The sequence below is a fragment of the Salvelinus fontinalis genome, chromosome 28 (assembly GCF_029448725.1).
Source record: "Salvelinus fontinalis isolate EN_2023a chromosome 28, ASM2944872v1, whole genome shotgun sequence".
NCBI lineage: Eukaryota > Metazoa > Chordata > Actinopteri > Salmoniformes > Salmonidae > Salvelinus > Salvelinus fontinalis.
Genome location: NC_074692.1, coordinates 23,101,098 through 23,128,900, shown reverse-complemented (window position 1 = coordinate 23,128,900; position 27,803 = coordinate 23,101,098). Strand labels below are relative to the sequence as shown.

The 27,803-nt window shown below is 43.4% G+C and overlaps 1 protein-coding gene across 3 annotated transcripts; it reads left to right on the top strand.

Moving 5' to 3' along the window:
* Positions 1–291: 291 nt before the first annotated feature.
* Positions 292–27,734, top strand: LOC129826439 (dnaJ homolog subfamily B member 5-like). 3 transcript variants are annotated; one of them, XM_055887173.1, is made up of 4 exons: positions 1,097–1,289; positions 2,093–2,329; positions 2,864–3,528; positions 25,949–27,734. In XM_055887173.1, exons 2-4 carry the CDS (start codon positions 2,119–2,121, stop codon positions 26,180–26,182), a joined length of 1,110 nt encoding a protein of 369 aa, XP_055743148.1. In that variant the 5' UTR covers positions 1,097–1,289; positions 2,093–2,118; the 3' UTR covers positions 26,183–27,734. The 3 variants fall into 3 exon arrangements, with proteins under 3 accessions (XP_055743147.1, XP_055743148.1, XP_055743146.1); XM_055887172.1 differs by lacking the exons at positions 1,097–1,289; positions 25,949–27,734 and adding an exon at positions 292–676 and having other exon boundaries at positions 2,864–4,339; XM_055887171.1 differs by lacking the exon at positions 25,949–27,734 and having other exon boundaries at positions 2,864–4,339.
* The last annotated feature ends 69 nt before the right edge of the window (positions 27,735–27,803 follow it).

Genomic DNA, 27,803 nt, shown 5'->3' with positions numbered 1-27,803 from the left:
ACTGCTATGCTACAGGTAATGTGCTTAATGGTCAAAATATTAAAGAAAAGATTGTGACAGCAGAACTCTAGTGATGACATCCTCTTCGAAGAGATAGTTAATATAGAGCAGGAGGTTGAAGGAGACGGGCTGCATCTCAATAGTATCCTCTCCTCCTCGTTTGTGTGGGTGAAGAAAGTTCTAGTCCCTGAGTGCCAGTGATCACATGTAGCAGCGCTGTTTATACCACAGGCATAGCCTACTCACGCACAATATACACACACTGTCCCAGCCTCCAGCACCATCCACGGGCATTGGATAAATCTGCCTGGGCGAACACATACCCACAGACAGAGCGAGGGAGTGTTTTATTTTACAGTGGAATCCCAGCTCTCTCAGACAAAAGCAGAGCTGGAATGTAGACTAGTCCTAAACTCCAGGCTGTTAACTTCATTCCTGTGAGCTCAAGTAAACCAACAACTCAATGAGTGGATCGATTTAATGGATTGAATAAATTGATAACTGAAATCAATCAACTCCCCAGTGCAACAAATTATTGGGGGTACGACCGATTGATGGGCGAGTCCACCGTGGCTGACAGTGCGCATTGAACAGTCCACTGGTAAAATACTCAGCTGTCGCGCAGAGGAGCGGCGAAGAACAGTCAGTGAAGTCTAGAGACAGTCACTCGGACAAGGTAAGACGGTACTGGACCCACCTACGGACTAACTTACTGAAAATAGGCATAGTTATAGACTCTCTGACTATTTCAGTTTATAGACAGGCATTTGATTTCTTCACTGCAGGACTGGCCGCTGTAGTCTACGTACGCAGTATTTCTGTGAAGTTTTACATTGGAAGTGGAAATAAAGTGACAAGGGTCTATTTAATTGAACATCACACAACGCATAAATACGGTATGTGATTTGGAGTCATTGACTGATTGGCAGTAAAACGTTTTTTAAATTGTTTTATTTGTTGACCTCAGAGCGTTCTTCTGTTTGGTCACCGTCTAGTTCAGGTTAAAATGAGCTCTTTGGTCTTAATTTAAGGTTAGAGTTGGGCATAAGGTTAGCAGTGTGGTTAGGGTTGGGCATGTGGTTTTACGGTTAGGGCCATTTTAGAAATAGGCGGGGTTTAGCCATAATTAAGACTTTGTGGCTTTTGTAGGCTATCTAGTACCGACCGCTATTTCAGACCCGTCAGCGGTTGAACTCTGACGGCACATGATAAAGACCGGAGAGGGATACCAGGGCAGGAGAGGGATATGTTCGTCTGGTCTGCCGATGTTCTGCTGAAAATTATCACTGGTAGGCAACGTTTAATTTCGTCCCTCATTCAGTGTTGTTTTTTATCCGCAGCTCCGGCTACTGTCAGTTTCCACGGCTGTCATAGGCGAATTAAAGACAATTAAAGGCTGTGTTGCGCCTCTTCATTTGCCAATCGATAGGTTCGATTCACACACAGAGAGTTGTTATTGTCTCTGGTGGAACTGCAACTGCTCGTGAAATTCGGCTGCAAAGCTGTGCGGTTTCTTTGTCTCGTTCTACGGTAGAGATTCACAGCGGTGTGGGCAGGTTATTTTGGCTACATGAAAAACAGAAACAGTAAAGCACCTAAATAACAACCAATATATATATATATATAGGCCTATAGTCTACCATATGTTGTAGTTTATTCAACGAAGCTCGCAAGGAATGTAGGTAAGAGACTGTCTACTACACTGACAGAGGCATGGTCAGTGTCATATTCAACAGCTCTGCAGTTTCATGAGGCTATAGCATGTAACCCCTCACTCACTCTGCGTGCGTGTGTGTAGTGCCAGATGGAAGGAAATTCCTCACATGCACGTACTTTGAGCTTTTACTACACTGCCATGGCAACACAACCATAACACATTACTATAGCAACATGGCAAGTTCCACAAATATATTTAATCTGCAATGGGGAAAATACTTCTATTCATTAGGATACGCACCTATTTACTCACATAGGTGTGGGTGTCTCACCAGAGAGCCAGGTGTGAGAGGTCGTTACCATGGGGAAGGACCACTATAAAACCCTGGGCATCCCTAACCCAGTAACCTTTCTCACACTCTTCTTCTACCTCCAGAGAGCCAGGTGTGAGAGGTCATTGCCATGGGGAAGGACTACTATAAGATGCTGGGTATTCCTAAGGGTTCTAACGAGGAGGAGATCAAGAAGGCATATCGCCGCATGGCGCTGAGGTTCCACCCAGACAAGAACACAGACGCTAATGCAGAGGATAAGTTTAAAGAGATTGCTGAGGCCTACGAAGTTCTGAGTGACCCCAAGAAGAGGGTCATCTACGACCAGCTAGGAGAGGAGGGTAAGATGGAGAGAGGCTCACTATTCTGATTGTGGTCGGTGTGATTATAAGTGTCATGAAGTCGTCTATCTTACTGTGTTTGTGTGATAGAGCGAGAACACTGAGCAGACTATTTTCCTTATTTAGCTATCCCCCCTACCTCACCCTTCTGCCTCTACTAACTGTTCTCTCCTGTCTGACCGGCTCTTTCCACAGTGTGTTTCCATCTCTCAGATGGGCCTGAATCCATGAGGTGGCAGAGATAAGAATAGCAATGAGGTGGTGTGTGTGTGTTAAGCTACGGGTAGTCTTATCAGTTTCAGTAGCAGCAAATCTTTTGCTAGACCAATGCCCCCCCCCCCCCCATCCCATGGGAACTCTCGCCCACTGGGTTCTCTCTGACTGCTGCTCATGGCTCCAGGGCCTCCGCTTCTCAAACTCCCTCCTAACTGTTGTAAAAAAAAACACTCTAAAATTCTACAGAGGAGGAATTAGGCTACATCTCCATCTGGGTGAGTGTGTACTCACAGCCCTGTCTCTCTCCCTCTCTGTCAGGTCTGAAGGCGGGGGGCAGTAGTGGTCAGTCTGGGGTTCCTGCTGGGTCATACCACTACACCTTCCATGGAGACCCCCATGCCACCTTCGCATCCTTCTTTGGCGGCTCCAACCCCTTCGACATGTTCTTCGGACCGCACCGCAACCACCATAACCGCTCCAACGGCTTCCACTCCAAGGTCCACAACCACCACAATGACCATGACATGGAAACTGACTTGGATGAGGAGGACCCCTTCGCCTCTTTCACACACTTCGGCTTCCCCGGGGGGGTCAACAGCTTCCCTGGCCATGGCAGGGGCAGGAGGAGGGGAGTGCAGTCGGAACGTCTGGCTGGGTCCAGGAGGCAGCAGGACCCCCCGGTGGTCCATGAGCTGAAGGTGTCTCTGGAGGAGATCTTCCATGGTTGCACCAAGCGGATGAAGATCACCAGGAGGAGGCTGAACCCTGATGGCAGGAGCAGCCAGACGGAGGACAAGATCCTGAACATCGTGATAAAGAGGGGATGGAAGGAGGGTACCAAGATCACCTTCCCTAAGGAGGGGGACGAGACACCAGAGAACATTCCAGCAGACATCGCCTTTGTGCTCAAAGACAAAGAACATGCCCACTTTAGGAGGGACAGCTCCAATATCATCTACACCTGCAATATCAGTCTGAAGGAGGTAGGATCTGTCTGTCTCTGTTGCTCTGTCTGTCTGTCACAGTCTTTCTTTCTCACACAGCCCATCTCCACAAATACCTTCACAGAAAACTGGCTGCCTGTGGCATTGCTTTGTCCAGACTACAAAACACTTTTTTTCTCTCTGCCTCTTTCGCTCTTCCTCTATCCACAAATACCAGACAGAACACTCACACAGAACTGGAGGCCTGTGGTATTACCCTGTTCAGACAGTAGGATTTTAACATTTTTGTTTATTTTAAACACTACACTCACTTTCTGTCTATCTACCTCTAGGTTTTCACAAGGGAACTGTGTGTGTGTTTAGTATTATTTTAGTAAGTGAGGATGTTCTAATAAAGTGCATCAGAAGTCACATCTCTCTCTCTTTCCTACTAACTCTCTCGACTCAGAGCCTCAGGCACCTCTAACAGCAGTACACTGGTGTTCATGTTTCTAGCACTAGTTTTTGGGCAGTGCCGGGAGATGTCTGTGTGCAGTTACACCGGTACTGCACCTTAAAGGAACTGTTCCTCTGAATACACTACCTAGCTTATCACATCCCTCCAGTCTCTCTGTGAATTGAGTTGAGCCCTGGCTGGGCAGACTGAGTGCTGTGCAGAATGTATCTCTGGCACTGCAGTGTGAGTGAGCATGGAGGAATGTGTTATCCCTGTGTGACAGGGCCACTCACACTCTACCCTGTCCTGCCTCATATGTCTTCCTTTATGATAGCTTTTTTTAATGAGAACAACAGTCGTTATAGTGCTAAGTCATCTGCTGCTTAAACAGACAATAAAGCATTTATACACTTAGACAGCGCTCTCTTTTTTTCTCTTTCATACATGCGCACACACACCTAGACAGAGAGCGCAGGATTGTGTAGCTAAGGTGGTACTCTGACAGACAGTTTATTTAATTAAAGCTCTCTTCATGTGTGCTCAGCTGTGACCAGCCTGTGAAATGAAACACTCTTTTATAGTTCCAATATAGCTGCCATTCATCCGCTGCCTATATTAATGGGCTGGCTAATAACAGATCCTCGAATGGAGCTTGTTGTGTACATATTAGTTTACACAAGGAACTCAGTGCTCAGATGGGCATGTTAACCAGTAGTCCTTACTTTCTGTCAAACAGTTATCTTAGTGTCACAAACTGCCATAAATATGTTTTAGTTATGAGATAGTTAATGCATCCAGTAAAGAGGCAGTTCACTTGGTGGAATGTGCAGTGTTAAATTACATAGTTGCTTTTCTCCGGAAATGCACAGATTTAGTATGTTAACTTCGTTCCAGGGAAGGAAATAGACCGGAGGGAGGAAGGGGAGTTGTTGGAGGGCGAGAGTATTAGGGAACTGGGTCATCTGAATTAGTATCCAAAGCAAATACAGCTTACATTTCTACTGCCAGGGAGCTTTGCTTCCATCCAGCTATGCAGCTATGAGAGGTATGATTACAGAGTTCTGGCACTGGGCCTCTGTTAATTGGCTTCCTGGGTTTATACACTCTGTTAGCTGGCTGGTTGATTTTAAACTCTGTTAGCTGGTTGGGTTTTGGCCTTATGATAGCTTGGTTAGACCCTATGCTAGCTACGCTGGCTGGTTTCAGCCCCGATGTTCTTCATAGGCTTTTGGTCTAAAAATAACAGGCCCAAAGTTATAACATCTATAGAAGACACAGGAATGTCAATGGGGGAGGTGTTGCTGTATACAGTGCATTCATAATATTCAGACCTTGACTTTTTCTACATTATGTTACGTTACAGCCTTATTATAAAAATTATTCAGTCCCCCCCCCCCCCCCCTCATCAATCTACACACAATACCCCATAATGAGAATCCAAAAACAGGTTTAGAAATTTTCACAAATGTATAAAACATAAAAAACTGATATTACATTTAACTAAGTACTCTGACGCTTTACTCAGTATTTTGTTGAAGCACCTTTGTCAGCGATAACAGCCTTGAATCTTATTGGGTATGACACTACAAGCTTGGCACACCTGTATTTCGAGAGTTTTCCCCATTCTTCGCTGCAGATCCTCTCAAGCTCTGTCAGGTTGGATGGGGAGTGTCGCTGCACAGCTATTTTCAGGTCTCTCCAGAGATGTTCTATCGGGTTCAAGTCCGGGCTCTGGCTGGGCCACTCAGACATTCAGAGACTTGTCCCAAAGTCACTCCTGCGTTGTCTTGGTTGTGTGCTTAGGGTCGTTGTCCTGTTGGAAGATGAACCTTCACCCCAGTCTGAGGTCCTGAGCACTCTGGTGCAGGTTTTCATCAAGGATCTCTCTGTACTTTTCTCTGTTCATCTTTGCCTCAATCCTGACTAGTCTCCCATTCCCTGCTGCTGAAAAACAACCCCACAGCATCGCCACAGCATGATGCTGCCACCATCATGCTTCACCGTAGGGATGGTGCCAGGTTTTCTCCAGACGTGACGCTTGGCATTCAGGCTAAAGAGTTCAATTTTGGTTTCATCAGAACAGAGTATCTTGTTTCTTATGGTCTGAGAGTCTTTAGGTGGCTTTTGGCAAACTCTAAATGGGCTGTCAAATCAAAATAAAATATTATGTCACATACACGTGTTTAGCAGATGTTATTACGGGTGTAGTGAAATGCTTGTGCTTCTAGCTCCAACAGTGCAGTAATATCTAACAATACACACAATCTGAAGTAAGGAATGGAATTAAGAATAAATAAATATTTGGATGAGCAATGTCAGTGGCATAGATTAAGATAAGTAATGCAAAATATGTAAATATTATATACATATAAGATGAGTAATGCAAAATATGTAAACATGATTAAAGTGGCCAGTGATTTCAAGACTGTGTATATAGGGCAACAGCCTCTGTGCTAGTGATGTGTCAAGCCAAATTTCTAAAGCCTCCTGAGGTTGAAGAGGCACTGTTGCACCTTCTTCATCACGCTGTCTGTGCAGGTGGACCATTTCAGTTTGTCAGTGACGTGGCCCAAGGAACTTGAAGCTTTCCACCTTCTCCAGTGCGGTCACATAGATGTGGATAAGGGTTGCTCCCTCTGCTGTTTCCTGAAGTCCATGATCAGCTGCATTGTTTTGTTGACGTTGGGTGAGAGATTATTTTCCTGGCACCACACTCCCAGGGCCCTCTCCTTCTCCCTGTAGGCCGTCTCTTCATTGTTGGAAATCAAGCCTACAACTGTTGTCTACAAACTTGATGATTGAGCTGGAGGCGTGCGTAGCCACACAGTCATGGGTGAACAGGGAGTACAGGAGGGGGCTGAGCACACATCCTTGTGGGTCCCCAGTGTTGAGGATCAGTGAAGTGGAGGTGTTGTTTCCTACCTTCACCACCTGGGGGCGGCCCGTCAAGAAGTCCAGGACCCAGTTGTACAGGGTCAATTCATTTAATCCGAGTAAAAATTCCCTGTCTTAGGTCAGTTAGGATCACCATTTTATTTGAAGAATGTGAAATGTCAGAATAATAAGAGTGATTTATTTCAGCTTCTATTTCTTTCATATTCCCAGTGGGTCAGAAGTTTACATACACTCAATTAGTATTTGGTAGCATTGCCTTTAAATTGTTTAACTTGGGTCAAATGTTTCGGGTAGCCTTCCACAAGCTTCCCACAATAAGTTGGGTGATTTTTGACCCATTCCTCCTGACAGAGCTGGTGTAACTGAGTCATGTTTGTAGGCCTCTTTGCTCGCACACGCTTTTTCAGGTCTGCCCACATATTTTCTATAGGATTGAGGTCAGGGCCTTGTGATGGCCACTCCAATACCTTGACTTTGTTGTCCTTAAGCCATTTTGCCACAAAATTGGAAGTATGCTTGGGGTCATTGTCCATTTGGAAGACCCATTTGTGACCCAGCTTTAACTTCCTGACTGATGTCTTGAGATGTTGCTTCAATATATCAATCAAATTTATTTATACAGCCCTTCTTACATCAGCTGATGTCAAAGTGCTGTACAAAAACCCAGCCTAAAACCCCAAACAGCAAGCAATGCAGGTGTAGAAGCACGGTGGCTAGGAAAAACTCCCTAGAAAGGCCAGATCCTAGGCAGAAACCTAGAGGAACCAGGCTATGAGAGGTGGCCAGTCCTCTTCTGGCTGTGCCGGGTGGAGATTATAACAGAACATGGCCAAAATGTTCATAGATGACGAGCAGGGTCAAATAATAATAATCACAGTAGTTGTCGAGGGTGCAACAGGTCAGCACCTCAGGAGTAAATGTCAGTTGACTTTTCATAGCCGATCATTCAGAGAATCTCTACTGCTCCTGCTGTCTCTAGAGAGTTGAAAACAGCAGGTCTGGGACAGGTAGCATGTCCGGTGAACAGGTCAGGGTTCCATAGCCGCAGGCAGAACAGTTGAAACTGGAGCAGCAGCACGGCCAGGTGGACTGGGGACAGCAAGGAGTCATCAGGCCAGGTAGTCCTGAGGCATGGTCCTAGGGCTCAGATCCTCCTCCTCCGAGAGAGGGAATTAGAGAGAGCATACTTAAATTCACACAGAACACCGGATAAGACAGGAGAAATACTCCAGATTTAACAGACTGACCATCCGACAATACCCCCGGACAGGGCCAAACAGGCAGGATATAACCCCACCCACTTTGCCAAAGCACAGCCCCAACACCACTAGAGGGGTATCTTCAACCACCAACTTACCATTCTGAGACGAGGCAGAGTATAGCCCACAAAGATATCATATATCCACATAATTTTCCTGCCCCATGAAGCCATCTATTTTGTGAAGTGCACCAGGCCCTCCTGCAGTAAAGCACCCCCACAACATGATGCTGCCACCCCCATGCTTCACGGTTGGGATGGTGTTCTTCGGCTTGCAAGTCTCTCCCTTTTTCCTTTAAACATAACGATGGTCATTATGGGCAAACAGTTCTATTTTTGTTTCATCAGACCAGAGGACATTTCTCCAAAAAGTACAATCTTTGTCCCCATGTGCAGTTGCAAACCGTAGTCTGGCTTTTTTTATGGCGGTTTTGGAGCAGTGGCTTCTTCGTTGCTGAGCTGCCTTTCAGGTTATGTCGATATAGGACTCGTTTTATTGTGGATATAGATACTGTTGTACCTATTTCCGACCGGCATCTTCACAAGGTCCTTTGCTGCTGTTCTGGGATTGATTTGCACTTTTCGCACCAAAGTATGTTCATCTCTAGGAGACAACGCGTCTCCTTCCTGAGCGGTATGACGGCTGCGTGGTCCCATGGTCTTTATACACGTGTACTATTGTTTGTACAAATGAAGGTGGTACCTTCAGGTGTTTGGAAATTGCTCCCAAGGATGAACCAGACTTGTTGAGGTCTACACATTTTTTTCGGAGGTCTTGGCTGATTTCTTTTGATTTCCCATGATGTCAAGCAAAGAGGCACTGAGTTTGAAGGTAGGTCTTGAAATACAGGTACACCTCCAATTGACTCAAATTATGTTAATTAGCCTATCAGAAGCTTCTAAAGCCATGACATCATTTTGTGGAATTTTCCAAGCTGTTTAAATGCACCTTCAACTTAGTGTTTGTAAACTTCTGACCCACTGGAATTGTGATACAGTGAAATAATCTGTCGGTAAACAATTGTTGGGAAAATTATTGCGTCATGCACAAAGTAGATGGCAAGTCGTTTAGGACAAATCTGTAGTTTGCTAACAGGAAATTTGTGGAGTGGTTGAAAAACAAGTTTTTATGACTCCAACCTAAGTGGATGTAAACTTCCGACTTCAACTATAGCTATTCCTCTTGTCCAGATGGGATAGTGCAGTGTGATTTGCGATTGCGTCATCTGTGGATCTATTGGGGCGGTGAGCAAATTGAAGCTGGTCTAGGGTGTCAGGTAAGTTGTCTTACTGAGGAGTGGCTTCCCTCTGGCTACTCTACCATAAAGGCCTGATTGGTGGAGTGCTGCATGTCCTTCTGGAAGGTTCTATCTCCACAGAGGAACTCTGGAGCTCTGTCAGTGACCATTAGGTACTTCGTATCTCCCTGACCAAGGCCCTTCTCCCCCAGTTGCTCAGTTTGGTTAGGCGGCTAACTCTAGGACGAGTCTTGGTGGTTCCACATTTCTTCCATTTAAGAATGATGGAGTCCTCTGTTCTTGGGGACCTTCAATGCTGCAGAAAGTTTTGGTACACTTCCCCCGAACTGTTCCTTGACACAATCCTGTCTACGGATAATTCCATCGACCTCATGGCTTGGTTTTTGCTCTGACATGCATTGTCAACTGTAGGACTTTATATAGACAGGTGTGTGCCTTTCCAAATCATGTCCAATCAATTGAATTTACCACAGGTGGACTCCAAGTTGTCGAAATATCTCAAGGATGATCGGTGGAAACAGGATGCACCTGAGCTAAATTTCGAGTCTCATAGCAAAGGGTATGAATACTTATGTAAATAAGGTTTTTCTATTTTTAATACATTTCCAAAAATGTCTAAACCTGTTTTCACTTTGTCGTTATGGGGTATTGTGTGTAGATTGCTGAGGAAAAAAATATTTAATCCATTTTAGAATAAGGCTGTAACGTAACAAAATGTAGATAAAGGCATTTGGATATATTAACAGAGGTGTATTTTCTAGGTTACATAAATATTGACTGGTTTTCATCAAGCTGTCCATTCAAGAAAAAGCTCCAAACAGTGACCAGTGCCTTCAGGTAATCAATCAACCTACCAGGTTATACACAAACAGGAAATAAATCATTGACGTGTATCATCCACATGTATCTGTGTATTTATTAATGCTGCCGAAATCTGCTCTAAAGCAGTATCCCCACCCATCAGATGTAATGATCATAATATTGTAGCCATATCTATAAAAACCAAAGTACCAAAGGCTGGGCCTAAAATTGTGTATAAGAGACATATGAGAGGAACTGTGGTGATTCCCATGTTGAAAATGTAAAGAATATTTACTGGTCTGTTGTGTATAATGAGGAGCAACCAGGCCCTTCACTTGATGCATTTATGAAATGACTTCTTCCAGTTACTAGCATGCTTCCATTTAATAAACTGACTGTAAAAACTACTAAATCCCCATGGATTGATGAGGAATTGAAAAATGTGACTCACCACCTGGATTTGGTCTTATGTAGCAAAATTTGAAATTGGGTTTTTTACATTGGATAAAAGTAGAGACTCAGAGCTACAAAATGGTATCTCATACACTGCATTTGAGGAACAATGGGAAAGTAATTCTGCTTTGAAAGTTGAGTAAACTTGTAAACTCACTTTTGAGAAAATGGCCTTTGAATGTTTTGGTATCTAGTGAAGAGCTCTTCTTTGTCTACACCCATTCAGCATCATTCACACCCTCTTAAGCTTTAGCCCCACCCATCTTATTTCGCTCCCGGAGCGTACACTTGATGCTCTGGCCGATGATTTGTTTACCTCTGGATAACATGAAAACAGCCTAACCAGCTTTGCTGGCAACAATTTCATTTACACTTTTTTTGCTGACGTTTACTGATACCGACCATATTCAACGGGTGTTGTACACTTTAGCCATCTAGCTAGATAGGTAAACAAACAAACTCCTATCTCGGCATGTCCAGCCCACTCATTATCTCAACCAATCATGGCTAGTGGGAAGGTTGCTGCTTTTTCTGTGGCTTAACCAACAAGGCTCGTAATTTAACAATTTTATTCGTATTTACAGATGCCATACAAGTTTGTTATTAAGGCATATGAAAGTTCACATGTTCGAATGTATTTTAATAAACATATTTTACGTTCAAACGGCTCTCCTGGGAAGTCGTGACTTGCGACATATGCCTAGTTTCCTGAAAGGGGTCACAAATTGTATGTTTGAGAGGGACGAGGCAAAATAAATGGCAAATAATTCTCACTGCACAGCTAATTGTAAAATATACTGTCAATTGAGAAATCATGTGACTAGACAAAAAGAAGAAACTGTACTATGAAACAAAGCTTCTTTTTTTTAAGGTTAAGAGATATAAAGGATGATAGTATAAAGCTTTTGGAGCACCCTAACTCAGCTTCATCCTTCATTGAATCAGATGTCTCATCACAAAATCCTCTGATATTGCAAACTACTTTAATTACTTTTTCATTGGTAAGATTAGCAAACTTAGGCATGACATGCCAACAACAAACTATGAAGCTTCATATCCATGCATAACTGTCCAAATTATGAAAGACAAGCATTGCAATTCCATAAAGTGAGTGTGGAAGAGTTGGACAAATTACTGTTGTCTATCAATAATGACAAACCACCTGCTATTGACAACTTGGATGGAAAATTACTGAGGATGGTAGTGGACTATATTGCCACACCTATTTGCCATCTCTTCAATCTAAGTCTACAGGAAAGTGTGTGTCCTCAGGCCTGGATGGAAGCAAAAGTCATACTGTTACCCAAGAATAGCAAAGCACCCTTTACTGTTTCAAACATCCAACCAATCAGCCTGCTACCGACCCTTAGTAAACTTTTGGAAAAAATTGTGTTTGACCAGATACAATGCTATTTTACAGTAAAAAAATGTACAACTGACTTTCAGAACACTTATAGGAAAGGGCACTCAATATTTACGGCATGAACACAAGTGACAGATGATTGGCTGAAATAAATGTATTAATTGTATTAGATTTCGGTGCAGATTTGGACATTTATTGTTCATAGTCTGCTGTTGAAAAAAATGTTTTATGGCTTTGCCATATCGTGGATTGAGAGTTGCCTATCTAACAGAACACAGAGGGTGTCCTTTAATGGAAGCCTCATTAATGAGTTTGGCATACCTCAAGGTAGCTGTCTTGGCCCCTTACTTTTTTCTATTTTTACTAATACCTAGCATTGAGTAAAGCCTGTATCTATGTACGCTGATGACTCAACATTATACACGTCAGCTACCACAGCAAGTGAAATCACTGCTACACTTAACAAGGAGCTGCAGTCAGTTTTAGAATGGGTGGCAAGTAATAAGCTAGTCATAAACATATCAAAAACTAAATGCATTGTATTTGGTGCAAATCATTCACTAAACCTAATCTAAATATTGTAATGAATAATGTGGCAATTGAACAAGTTGAGGAGACTAAACTGCTTGGTGTAACTAGATTGTAAACTGACAGTCAAAACATTTTGATGCAACAGTAGCTAAGATGGGGAGAGGTCTGAATGTGATAAAGCGCTGCTCTGCTTTCTTGACAATCAACTAAACAAGTTCTACAGGCCTTCGCTTTCGCACACCTGGACTACGGCCCAGTTAAATGGTCAAGTGCCACAAAGAAGAACCTAGGCAAATTACAGTTTGCCTAGAGCAGCATGGCTGGCCCTTATATGTACACGGAGGACCAATGTCAATATAATGCATGTCAATCTCTCCTGGCTCAAAGTAAAGGAGAACTTGACTGCATTACTACTTGTCTTTGTGAGTGGTATTGATGTGTTGAAAGCAATAAACTTGTCTGTTCAAACAGCTAAAACAGAGCTCAGACACCCATACATAAGTCTTCAGAGGAAGAATGGGAGGACCATCCTCAGTGAATTTCAAAAAAAATAGCCTAGATAAAACTATGCAAAATATATTCACGTCACCAAATAATTTATTCATACACACTGTTTTGCAATGGTCTACAGTAGCCTCAACAGCCCTCTGTAGGGTAGCACCATGGTGTAGCCTGAGGACAGCTAGTTTCCGTCCTCCTCTGGGTACATTGACTTCAATACAAAACCTAGGAGGCTCATCATTCTCACCCCCTTCCATAGACTTACAGTGCATTCGGAAAGTATTCAGACCCCTTGACTTTTTCCACATTTTGTTACGTTACAGCCTTATTCTAAAATGTATTGAATACATTTTTTTACTCATCGATCTACATACAATACCCCATAATGACAAAGCGAAAACAGGTTTTTAGAAAATGTAGCAATTTTTTTACGTAAGTATTCAGACCCTTTGCTATGAGACTCAAAATTGAGCTCAGGAACCTGTTTGCATTGATCATCCTTGAGATATTTCTACAACTTGATTGGAGTCCACCGTTGGTAAATTCAATTGTTTGGAAATTATTTGGAAAGGCACACACCTCTTTATATAAGATCCCTCCGTTGACAATGTATGTCTGAGCAAAAACCAAGCCACGAGGTTGACAGGATTGTGTCGAGGCACAGATCTGTGGAAGGGTACTGTAGCAAAAAATGTCTGCAGCATTGAAGTTCCACAGTGGCCTCCATCATTCTTAAATGGAAGAAGTTTGGAACCACCAAGAATCTTCCTAAAGCTGGCCACCCATCCAAAATGAGCAATCAGGGGAGAAGAGCCTCTAACAGAGCTCCAGAGTTCCTCTGTGGAGATGGGAGAACCTCCCAGAAGTACAACCATCTCTGCAGCACTCCACCAATCAGGCCTTTTATGGTAGAGTGGCCAGACAGAAGCCACTCCTCAGTAAAAAACACATGACAGCCCGCTTGGAGTTTTCCAAAAGGCACCTAAAGGACACTTAGACCATGAGAAACAAGGTGCTTGCCTACGGAGCTGTGAGGGGAACGGCACCTCAGTACCTTCAGGCTCTGATCAGGCCCTACACCCAAACAAGGGCACTGCGTTCATCCACCTCTGGCCTGCTCGCCTCCCTACCACTGAGGAAGTACAGTTCCCGCTCAGTCCAGTCAAAACTGTTCGCTGCTCTGGCACCCCAATGGTGGAACAAACTCCCTCACGACGCCAGGACAGCGGAGTCAATCACCACCTTCCGGAGACAACTGAAACCCCACCTCTTTAAGGAATACCTAGGATAGGATAAAGCAATCATTCTGACCCCCCCCCCCCCCTTAAAATATTTAGATGCACTATTGTAAAGTGGCTGTTCCACTGGATGTCATAAGGTGAATGCACCAATTTGTAAGTCACTCTGGATAAGAGCGTCTGCTAAATGACTTAAATGTAAATGTAAACAAGATTTTCTGGTCTGATGAAACCAAGATTGAACTTTTTGGCCTTAATGCCAAGCGTCACGTCTGGAGGAAACCTGGCACCATCCCTATGGTGAAGCATGGTGGTGGGGGCAACAGCATCATGCTGTGGGTATGTTTTTCAGTGGCAGGAACTAGGAGACTAGTCAGGATCGAAGGAAAGATGAACAGAGCAAAGTACAGAGAAATCCTTGATGAAAACCTGCTCCAGAGCGCTCTGGACATCAGACTGGGGGCGAAGGTTTGCCTTTCAACAGGACAAGGACCCTAAGCACATAGCCAAGACAACAAAGGTGTAGCTTCGGGACAAGTCTCTGAATGTCCTTGAGTCTCTGAATGGGCTCTGGCCTGGTCTCGGGACCTGAAAATAGCTGTGCAGCGAAGCTCCCCATACAACCTGACAGAGCTTGAGAGGATCTGTAGAGAAGAATGGGAGAAATTCCCAAATTACAGGTGTGCCAAGCTTGTAGCATCATACCCAGATGTAATTGCTGCCAAAGGTGCTTCAACCAAGTAATGAGTCTGAATACTTATATAAATGTGATATTTCTGTTTATTTAAAAAAATGTTGCTTAGTCATTATGGGGTATTGTGTGTAGATTGATGTGGGGGGAAAATAACTATTCCGAATGTACTGTACACAGTAATTATGACAACTCCAACCGGTTAGAGCTCTGAAAGCATTCGCTACAGCTAGCTAGCAGTGCATGAAATGTGGTGAGTAAAGACAATAGTTGAACAGTTTTGAACAAATTAATTTCTACAAAAAATAAAGAGAGCTTATTTGGTATTTTTTTCCACTTTCACTTACTTAGCTAGCGAATGCAGCTAGCTAGTTTAGCCTACTCAAACACCCAGCTCAAACAGAGAGGGATGCTATGTTAACTGGCTAGCTATGGCTATCCAACACTGGAACTCTTCCAAGTCAAGGAAAGCTTTTGGTTTGAAAATCTATTTGCCACTGGGGCCCACCGGTGTAACTGCTTGCTGACTACACTGTACTGCATGATTGTAGCGGGTTTACTAACACGTTAGTTCTAGTAACTATGTTGGCTATGACGTTAGCTAATAATGGTGACAACGATGTAGGCTGTGTGTAGCGGTAATGATATGAAGGTTTGGCTTAGAAATATATTTTTTGCCTGGTGACAAACAGCTGAAGTGTTGTGCACTGAAGTCCGCAAGCGAAGGGAGGAGGAGAGCGTGTAGATGCGAGAAGAAATTATAGCCACAACGATCAAAGTGATCGTTCTGTTTGTATGTGGCTGCTATGACAGTGAACTGTGTTTGCATGTGATCAGGGGTGTATTCATTATGCAGATTGATCACGAGTCATGACGGAATTCAAATTCCACGTGACCGTTTAGTCATGGTAATTTGACTTCTCCAAGCTCTGATGAGGCTGATGGTCATTAGTAGCCTACCAAACTTACTAACTGCCTGGTACTCAGCACTATTGTCCCTCTAATCACTCTAATCATAGGCTATGCAATTGCTTGAGAAAGCAGAGTTTTGATGGCCTCTATTAAAAAGAGGAGGATCCCATCAGCTTTCTACAGTTGTGGCTAAATGTTTTGGGAATGACACAGATATTAATTTTCACAAAGTTTGCTGGTTCAGTGTCTTTAGATATTTCTGTCAGATGTTACTATGGAATACTGAAGTATAATTACAAGCATTTCATGAGTGTCAAAGGCTTTTATTGACAATTACATGAAGTTGATGCAAAGAGTCAATATTTGCAGTGTTGACCCTTCTTTTTCAAGACCTCTGCAATCCATCCTGGCATGGTGTCAATTAACTTCTGGGCCACATCCTGATTGATGGCAGCCCATTCTTGCATAATCAATGCTTGGAGTTTGTCAGAATTTGTGGGTTTTGTTTGTCCACCCGCCTCTTGAGGATTGACAACACGTTCTCAATGGGATAAGGTCTGGGGAGTTTCCTGGTCATGGACCCAAAATATCGATATTTTGTTCCCCGAGCCACTTAGTTATCACTTTTGCCTTATGGCAAGGTGCTCCATCATGCTGGAAAAGGCATTGTTCGTCACCAAACTGTTCCTGGATGGTTGGGAGAAGTTGCTCTCTGAGGATGTGTTGGTACCATTCTTTATTCATGGCTGTGTTCTTAGGCAAAATTGTGAGTGAGCCCACTCCCTTGGCTGAGAAGCAACTCCACACATGAATGGTCTCAGGATGCTTTACTGTTGGCATGACACAGGACTGATGGTAGCGCTCACCTTGTCTTCTCCAGACAAGCTTTTTTCCGGATATCCCAAACAATCGGAAAGGGGATTCATCAGAGAAAATGACTTTATCCCAGTCCTCAGCAGTCCAATCCCTGTACCTTTTGCAGAATATCAGTCTGTCCCTGATGTTTTTCCTGGAGAAAAGTGGCTTCTTTGCTGCCCTTCTTGACACCAGGCCATCCACCAAAAGTCTTCAGCTCACTGTGTGTGCAGATGCACTCACACCTGCCTGCTGCCATTCCTGACCAAGCTCTGTACTGGTGGTGCCCCGATCCTGCAGCTGAATCAACTTTAGGAGACGGTCCTGGCGCTTGCTGGACTTTCTTGGGCGCTCTAAAGCCTTCTTCACAACAATTGAACCGCTCTCCTTGAAGTTCTTGATGATCCAATAAATGGTTGATTTAGGTGCAATCTTACTGGCAGCAATATCCTTGCCTGTGAAGTCCTTTTTGTGCAAAGCAATGATGACTGCATGTGTTTCCTTGCAGGTAACCATGGCTGACAGAGGAAGAACAATAATTCCAAGCACCACCCTCCTTTTGAAGCTTCCAGTCTGTTATTCGAACTCATTTAGCATGACAGAGTGATCTCCAGCCTTGTCCTCGTCAACACTCATACCTGTTTTAACGAGAAAATCGCTGACATGATGTCAGCTGGTCCTTTTGTGGCAGGGCTGAAATGCAGTGGAAATGTTTTTTGGGGATTCAGTTAATTTGCATGGCAAAGAGGGACTTTGCAATTAATTTCAATTCATCTGATCATTCTTCATAACATTCTGGAGTATATGCAAATTGCCATCATTTGAAAATTAATATTTGTGTAATTCTCAAAACCTTTGGCCACGACTGTATAGGCTAGGCCTACTATATTTATTTCTCAACTTTCCTAATATTAAGCATGTTACTTCTCTTTATAATAGGGCTCCTGAGTGGCACAGCGGTCTAAGGCACTGCATCTCAGTGCTAGAGGTGTCACTACAGACACCCTGGTTCGCACAATAGGCCCAGCGTCATCCGGGTTTGTCCCCACAGGAGGCCGTCATTGTAAATAAGAATTTGTTCTTAACTGACTTGCCTCGTTAAATAAAAAAATATAATAAAAAAATCAGGAGTATAGATTACCTGGCTGGCATGAAAATGAACCACGGGAAAAACGTCCTCCATTCGCTATTTAAGTGCATAGATTAAATGTATTTCCCCCCCCCCTGTTGAGACAGGTGCATGATAATGGTCCATTCTAATTCAAAACAAATTTCACACATATTATTTAGTATATGTAAAGAAGACGAGATTTAAATCAAGAATAGTCTGATGGGTGACAATATTAGCCTATCACTTGTGATTGATGCCCAGCTTGTGTGCAGTAAGGCAAGAAACAACAAATGCCTTTTTGAAATCATAGTTGCACACCTCATGTAGCCTAGCCCATAGGCCTATATGTTTTGATAATGGTTGTCACAACTAAAGTGGCCAAATAACTTCTAAAAATGAAGCACATTAATCAGCTTTACAAGGGGTGTAGAGTAACTGGCATACATACACAGCGCGTGAGTTTCAAGTTTGGGGAAGATCATTTTCACTATAAAAATGCACCTTTATAATAAAAGCATTACATGCATAATCGCATTTGCGGTCACTTTTGAGAATGGTGTTTTCCCGCTAATGGAACATTCACGCTTATAGCCTACTACCATGTGCGCATTGCTGAGTTTATAATGTGAAGAAATAGCCTAATAGTTATTTTAAGCTAAAAGTTCTGATCTGTTGCTTAAAAAAAATGGGATGCTAGTGGTTGTATTAATTTGGGATCTATCGCGTCCCACAACTGTCCCAGACTATGTTTTGGAATATTTATTTTTCCCACAGAATAGGTAAACTTTTGTATGATGGGGGATACTACATTGACATCCGCTAGTACTTTTGCTGTTCGTTAGGCCTACTCATCTTGTTGGCTGATGAAAAGTAAATGTGGACAGTTCATCCAATATCTTCAATATGCGCCTTGGAATTTTTACATTTTTAACATTCCTTTAACCTTTATTTAACCAGGTAGGCTAGTTGAGAACAAGTTCTCATTTACAATTGCGACCTGGCCAAGATAAAGCAAAGCAGTGCGACACAAACAACAACAAAGCGTTACACATGGAATAAACAAACACAGTCAATAATACAATAGAAAAAGTATATATACAGTGCAAATAAGGGAGGTAAGGCAATAAATAGGCCATAGTGGCGAAATAATTACAATATAGCAATTAAACACTGGAGTGATAGATGTGCAGAAGATGAATGTGCAAGTAGAGATACTGGGGTGCAAAGGAGCAAAATAAATTACAGTATGGGGATGATGTAGTTGGGTGGGCTATTTACAGATGGGCTATGTACAGGTGCAGTGATCTGTGAGTTGCTCTGACAGCTGGTGCTTAAAGTTAATGAGGGAGATATGAGTCTCCAGCTTCAGTGATGTTTGCAGTTCGTTCCAGTCATTGGCAGCAGAGAACTGGAAGGAAAGTCGGCCAAAGGAGGAATTGGCTTTGGGGGTGACCAGTGAAATATACCTGCTGGAGCACGTGCTACGGGTGGGTGCTGCTGTGGTGACCAGTGAGCTGAGATAAGGCGGGGCTTTACCTAGCAAAATCTTATAGATGACCTGGAGCCAGTAGGTTTGGCGATGAATATGAAATGAGGGCCAGCCAACGAAAGCATACAAGTCGCAGTGGTGGGTAGTATATGGGGCTTTGTTGACAAAACGGGTGGCACTGTGATAGACTACATCCAATTTGCTGAGTAGAGTGTTGGAGGCAATTTTGTAAATGACATCGCCGAAGTCAAGGATAAGTGTGGGCAGTGATCGGTTGAAGAGCAGGCATTTAGTTTTACTTGCATTTAAGAGCAGTTGGAGGCCATGGAAGGAGAGTTGTATGGTATTGAAGCTCGTCTGGAGGTTAGTTAACACAGTGTCCAAAGAAGGGCCAGAACTATACAGAATGGTGTCATCTGCGTAGAGGTGGATCAGAGAATCACCAGCAGCAAGAGCGACATCATTGATGTATACAGAGAAGAGAGTCGGCTCGAGAATTTAACCCTGTGGCACCCCCATAGAGTCTGCCAGAGGTCCAGGTAACAGGCCCTCCGAATTGACACTGTCAGAGAAGTAGTTGGTGCACAAGGTGAGGCAATCATTTGAGAAACCAAGGCTGTTTAGTCTGCCGATAAGAATGTGGTGATTGACAGAGTCGAAAGCCTTGGCCAGGTCGATGAAGACAGCTGCACAGTAATGTCTCTTATTGATGGCGGTTATGATATCGTTTAGGACCTTGAGCGTGGCTGAGGTGCACCCGTGACCAGCTCGGAAACCAGATTGCTTAGCGGAGAAGGTATGGTGGGATACGAAATGGTCGTTGATCTGTTTGTTAACTTGGCTTTCGAAGACCTTAGAAAGGCAGGGTAGGATAGATATAGGTCTGCAGCAGTTTTGGTCTAGAGCCCTTTGAAGAGGGGGATGACCGCGGCATTTTTCCAATCTTTGGGGATCTCAGACGATATGAAAGAGAGGTTGAACAGGCTAGTAATAGGGGTTGCAACAATTTCGGCAGATCATTTTAGAGAGGGTCCAGATTGTCTAGCCTGCTGATTTGTAGGGGTCCAGATTTTGCAGCTCTTTCAGAACATCGGCTATCTGTATTTGGGTGAAGGGGACTTGGTCAAGTTGCTGTGGGGGGTGCAGGGCTGTGGAATTGGATAAGGACGTGCGGAGTTGCATCCCCGATGTGTTGGTCTTCACTTGTTGTCTGTGAGAGACCCAAATCACGTGATGGAGAGCCATGTGAGTTAGAGGTGCTTCAGAGCACGCAGCTGGGAGAAGGGAATTATAACTATTATATTCAGCCCAAGGGCACCACCGCCACTGGCCGCAAAAGGTATGGATTTAGTTAGGGGGCATTACGGCCACAAAAAGGGGATGCCGCCGGGGAAATCGAGGCATGTCAAATTGTGCTTGTCAAATTGTGAATGAGAGACTGGTGAAGTATGTACACCCTGCACAAAACAAAAAACAAATCAGAGCTCATGCCTTTCATGCAATTATTTTCAAATCATCGTTAGACGCATCATGCAGCCTTAGAATGTATTAAAAATCTTAACATATAGCCCAACGTTTGTATCACAACTATAGTTACATTAATAACTCTAAATTAAGCATATAAGAGTACCTGTTTGTTAACCACTCAACACAATAGTCGCATGTGTACACTCCCGTAAATCATTGAGAAAATATCCTTTCTATTTTATTGTTCAATTTCATTCTTTGTACTGTAAAATAATGCTATGGAATTCTAAGCAAATCTTGTCCCCAAAATGAACTAGTGCAGCCCACGGCCATATGGCAGAGCCAGATCAGGGCCTAGCATAAGGACAACTATTCTGTTCTTCTGAAATTTACAACATTTTCTTCATATCAGGTTTCTTTAGACCTGTCTAAAATAAATAATGGATTTATTGTGATGGTGTAGGCTATATTATATGGATTTGAGACTTTTTCAAAAGTAGCTGTTCCAAAGATCTGCATTTGGCTTGTATGCTTTGCGTGGAAGCCAGGAGATGCTAAATGTGTTCGTTACCCAGCGTCTCTTCACGGGCCCCAAGTCCAGAACAGACTCTGGGAAACGCACAGTATTACATAGATAGAGCCATGACTACATGGAACTCTCTTCCACATCAAGTACTGTAATTCAAGTGAGCTGAGCAGTAAAATCCTTTTTTTTTTTAAACTGATGAAACATCACGCTGACTGTGAAGAGACACACACACACACACACACACACACACACACACACACACACATGCACTCCACCAGGCCCTCAGTGCACGCTCTGAAGTCACGTGCTCTGCTGGTCGGGTATACACGTAGCAACCTAGCGATGCCAAAAGCCCTGGTCTGCTCTAGAAAGCCTATGCAAATTATGATAGCCAGAACGGCCCCCCAAATTTTTGGGAACGCCTGTTTTGGGTTCTAAAACAAGTTTTATTATAATCAAGTTCGATACCCACATTTTAATTACTTTAAAGTTTGTTACAAATAGAGAATTAATTAAATAGTGATCCATTCTGACTACTACATTTGTCGTCACACAGGACCATGTGCTGATACCAACTAGGGCTGGCAGGCTACGAGGCTCTCTGAAATGACTACATCGAGGCTCTCTGAAATGACTACATTAACCATAATCCTTTGGCCACTTTCACCATGATCCCTAGTGATTTTTTTGGTGCAGTTTTCAGCCCCATTCAGCAATATGGCGCCCTTCAAATTCAAATACTTCCGGCTTTATGCGCCATCGGGAGTTTTCCATAGAGCTGATGTCATCCATGTATTCCTATCACAATCTACTGTTTTTTCCTATTTATGTTTTGTGGTTTTACTTTAGCACGTATAACTCGTTAGCATGTAGGGCGCACCGATTGGTGTCACCTCGTTAGTCAGTATGTGTTACACCTGTGCGGGTTGCCATCTCGTTAGTGGGAAGGTGGTTCACTGGTGCTGGCCCAATGCTCCAGTTGTCTTGATAGATGCGGAGCGTTAACCCCATACATTGGCGCTCCCTCTTTTGATTTCTATCCATCCTTTCCCTGATTTTGTTTTGCTTCCTGGCTTTAAGTTTGGTGTGGGTGTTTATTTTGTTTGCCTTTTAGTGGGCGCTCATGGTGGTTGTCTTTTAGGTCTCAGTTGTTGTTCCTATGCAACTTTCAGTGTGACACCCCCATGAGTGTATTTTAGAACCTCTTCTAAAAACCCCACCTGCTAGCCATCAAGCTAACGAAGTTAGTCCCAGTTGAGTTTCGCAATGGAGCCCTCTGTGTTGAGAAGTACATGAATGGTTACAGCGCTGTGGGAGTTGTATATACTACGCTTTGTTTTGGGACAAACTGGATCACTCAGAGTTCCAATGTAGCAATTGTTTGCTTGCCGAGGATTATAGGCTTGAAATGGCTTCCTTGATCATGCAGGTCGCCAGCCTACGTAAGAAACTGGGGAAAACGCAGAGTGGAATGTTTACAGTTTCTACGCCGGTGGCTGGACGCGCTTGTTGGATGCATCTCCGCCTTGTCGTTTGTCGTTATCCGACTGGCCGGTGTTCGCCAGCGGAGCCATTTCTTGCCTCTTCTCCCCCATCTGATAGCGGAGTCGAAGGAGCACAGCAAGAGGTGCATGGCAATCAACGATGGATTGTCGCATGACACGTGCAGTGGAAGCCGAAGACCGCAGTCTCCGGTAAAGCAGGCTATACTCTCAACGAGAGGCCTGGAGCGGATACAAACAACAAATAGTTTCGCCGCCCTGGACATCAGCAACTTTCCACCCCTGCTCTGGATCGAGCGGGGCTTCTCTATCTGTCGGAGGCCAGCACTGGGAGCTACGGGCTCAAGTTATCCTGCCTCTCGCCCATCTTTAAAGGGTTCTCCGACTCCTGTGAAGAGTGTGAGTGGGCGGATTTCCTTGTCCTTCTCACCAGCGGTGATTTTGGGCAGCTCCATGGTAAGAAATGTGACTGTTTTTGCACCAGAAACTATGTCCTATTCCGGAGCTTGAGTAAATGACATTACTAAGCTGCTTCTAAATGTACTATTGTCAGGACATGGAAATATCCGTTCTATCATAGTCATGTACATTTTCATGACACTATGAAGGGCAGCTCTGAACAGTTGAAACTGGATTTTAAAGAGCTGATCGTATATGGCTCTCTGCCCTCTGAGTCGTGGAATTGAACACTTTAGCAGGATTCTTTCTCTTCACAACTGGCTACGTGATTATTGCAGCTCAATGGGTGTAACTTTTGTTGACAAATTTTATACATTTTGGAAACAAAACACGTTATATAAGGAGGATGGGATCCACCCAAATCATTTGGGTTCCGGGATCCTTTCACAGCATTATAAGGCTGCGTTGAGACACTTACTTATCAGAAGTCCCAGCTCAGTTAAACCCTACCATTGTGTCGTTGAGTTGTCATAATGCTTCAGCAAATGTACATTATACCAGGGGCTTTGGTAGGCAATGTGAGTAACCTCATTTATGTCCCTCCAACTGCTCTGAATACAGCTATTGTATGCAGTAATCATGTGCCTACAGTATGAACCAGATTTTAAAAGTCAAAGTATTTGTTTTTAAATATATTTAAGTATCAAAAGTAAAAGTATGAATCATTTAAAATTCCTTACATTAAGCTAACCAGATGGCACAATGTAGATCTTTGCACACCAGTATCTCTTCTTGCACATGATCATCTGATGATTTATCACTCCAGTGTTAATCTGCTAAATTGTAATTACTCGATTTATTGCCTACCTCATGCCTTTTGCACACATTGTATATAGATTCTCTTTTTTTTCTCTACCATGTTATTGACTTGTTTATTGTTTACTCCATGTGTAACTCTGTGTTGTTGTCTGTTCACACTGCTATGCTTTATCTTGGCCAGGTCGCAGTTGTAAATGAGAACTTGTTCTCAACTAGCCTACCTGGTTAAATAAAGGTTAAATAAAAAAAAAAAAAAAAAAAATCTGGTCACGATGTACATCTTTTTTTTAAGTGTATGGATAGCCAGGGGCACACCAACACTTACATCATTTACAAACAAAAGCTTTTGTGTTTAGTGAGTCCGCCAGGTCAGCGGAATTAGGGATGACCAGGGATGTTCTCTTTAAGTGTGTGAATTTGACAATTTTCTGTCCTGCTAAGCATTTTAAAATGTAACAAGTACTTTTGGGTGTGAGAAAATGTTTGGAGTAAAAAGTACATTATTTTCTTTTGGAATGTAGAACTTATCAAAACATATGAATAGTAAAATAAATTACAGATACCCCAAAAAACTACTTAAGTAGTACTTTCAAGTATTTTTACTTAAGTACTTTACACCACATGACTGTTCTGGATCTTTGTTACAGGAGCCAGTGGCCTTGTAACTGCAGGGTTCAAGCACTGCTCTCTCTCTCAATCAGGACAGTTTGACATTCGGTGTCAGTGTGGAGAACAGGAAGGAAACACACACGCGACACCCCATCCACACTTAGCAGGCTATCGCTAACTCTAGCTGCAGAGCTTTAAGAGGAACTTGACTTCTGATATTACAGAGAGATATGCATTGGCTTAAACAACATATGCATGTGATAACGCTTAGTGATGCCTTATATTGGGGGGTTGAGGTCGTGGGGGATGGTAAACACCGAATGGGGCAGCTGTGAAATGGGACTGACACCTGATTGGCCAACTTGTAAGTACTAAACTGGAACATGCAATGAAATGGTATCATGTTATTGAATTGGGACTGGAAAATTGTAGGCCTACTGCACTTAATCAGAGTTTGCACTTAGGAGTGGACTATATTATTCTGGTGCTCCCTTGTCTGAGCTGAGGCTTATATAATTAAACTGGCCTTGGGTTAGCTGTCTGTGTGCCTCCAGCATCATGGCAACCTGTCTAGGTTAGGGTTGGAGTTAGTATGGTGTGCTGCCTGCTCTGGGTAGGAGTTGCAGATCCTGGATCAGTTTAATGTTACTCTTACTCAATTTTAAGGTTGACAATTAGGGTGCAAAACTGACCTTAAATCAGTGGCTGTGGGACACTTCATCCTACTACTTTGGGTGCTCAGGTTTCATTCCTCGAACCAATTCTATTTCTCACTGCTCTCCCTGCATTCAATAGGCACTGTGATAAGGAGACGAGACTGTGTGTCCCAGCCCCTCTGACAAACCGTCCAACTATTTACGACCTCAGCTGATTCCTGTCTTACTTCATTAGCTCTCAAAATGAGACCACTCTCTAAAATTAGCCCCCTGTGCACTCTAACCTACCAACCCTATACAGGAACCACACACCTGGAAAGACTGGGAAACTTGTTTTAGTGTTAGAGAGGGAGTGATCCATTGTAGCTGATGTCATTCTGTTTCACTCGGAGTGCCTCGGTGTCAAATCATGTTCTCCAGCTGAACCTGTGTTCTAGACTGCTGAACTAGAACATATACTAGTGTTCTACGTCCATAGCTCCTGAAACACGTTATCACCTATCCTTAATCAATGAATTAACTAACAACCGATTACTTTGTTGTTTTTCATATCATCAGGTGTGAATAGAACATATATACAACATCTTGATTTCCCAGAGGAACACTGTTGTAACGAACCAGTCATATAGTGAACATGTTTGTCATATGATACAATAGTAAACCCTCTCATATCCCCCTCCTCCAGGCGCTGTGTGGCTGTACGGTGAACATTCCCACCCTAGATAACCGTGTCCTCCCGCTACCCTGCCATGATGTCATAAAGCCGGGGACGGTAAAGAGGCTGAGAGGGGAGGGCCTGCCCCTCCCTAAGAGCCCCACCCAGCGCGGCGACCTCATAGTGGAGTTCACGGTTCGCTTCCCAGACAGGATCCCTCCCCAGTCCAGAGAGATCATCAGACAACACCTGCCACAGTCTTAGGACAAGGCCCCACCCCCTTGCCCACGGACTATTATTATAATTATATATTATAATTATATTTTTAAGGGAAATTTTTATTTTTCTAGGAATGACTGAAGTGCCAAGAGGAACTGCAGTTTGTTGTTTATGTTAATTATTTTATCTTTCTCCCCAAGCACACGGACATGGCATGGAGGAACGGCTCAGCTCGGTGCAGCTTTGGCTTCTACCAGAACTTTTCTTAATGCTCTTTTTTCCCTGCAGATTTATCAAGGGTTTTATACATCCCCCTGCCTTTCCTCTTCTTATGGATGGGATGACAGTAACACTTTATTTGAAAAAGAGAAGATTGTCCAGAGGAAAGTTGAAAATTTTGTTTATCTACACCCAACCAGCAGCTTCAGTCTGTGCTCCCCTATTTTACCCCAATAAGCGGTTTCAAATGTTTAATAAAACATGTGAACTGTGTAGGTTATCTGCTGGACAAGGCCACTGCTACGACAGCAGCTACTACCCCCACCTCCTCCCAGTGCCTAACCATTAACATAGTTTGGCAAGCATGTCTTCAGATTTGGATTTAACATGGTGTACAGTTTCTTGTATCTATGTCTGGTCCAGACTATCTGACTGGCTGAGACCCCCAGCAGCTCAGGTGTGTGTAATCCACTATGGGTCATCATATTGGTACTTCAGGAGGTTCATCCAGCCATCTCATCTATAGGTGCTTTGCTCCCTGTGGTGTCTGTCTCAGAGGGAATGACGGAGTCTTTAATACCTGCCTTTAAGCTCTCCACGACTCACTGAGGGACTGGTAAGTGCCTTAACCTGAAGACATACGACTCCCCCATTCCTACAGAAACCCTATGGACCGGTCAAGTACCAGGGATGCACACAATGTGAATAACTATTAATGGCTGCTAGTGTCCACAGGATGAACACAGAGAATATAGTCATTTCTATGAACCTTTATAATGGTTTTTGTAAATGACTGTTCTGCTGTGGATGTTGTCTGTGGGTTGTATACTGTATGCAGTGCTTAATAATGGCATGGAGTGAAATATAATCTGGTACTTGTTTTGGATGCCAGTACTGTTTATATTTAGGAGCAGAAATGCCGCAATATTTTTAAGGTGATATTCTAAGAGGTGCTGCTACTCAAGCAGTAAAAAAATGGAGGTACTGGTACTCAGTACCAGTGTGTTCCAGCGCAAGTCAAGCACTGACTGTTTGCGTGCTGCAGTGATCATCTGTACTGCGCTGAGGGACCTATCAGTCTGGCACTGGTAACATCTATTCAGGACTATCAAATGGAGACCCCGTCCACTTTTTGCCAGCTGTGATATGTGTTCTATTGAAGGAATCTGTCAGGACAGGTTGATACTGTAGTGGTTGTTCTCTGCCTATAGGTAATGCCAAAAGATACAGAACAGACAGATTGGCAAAGGAATTTTATCTTGATCTGAGAAGATGTAGTGCTTGGGCTAAAGTAGGAAGTGAGAATGTGGTTTTTCCAAAGTTTCTCATGTAAATTGAATTTTATAATGACAACCAATAAACCAAATATTGAGCAGTGTATGGCCCTGTGTGTTTGTGAAGTTATTTGTAGCCAACCCCACTCTTCTGCTTTCACCTATCTGGCTCT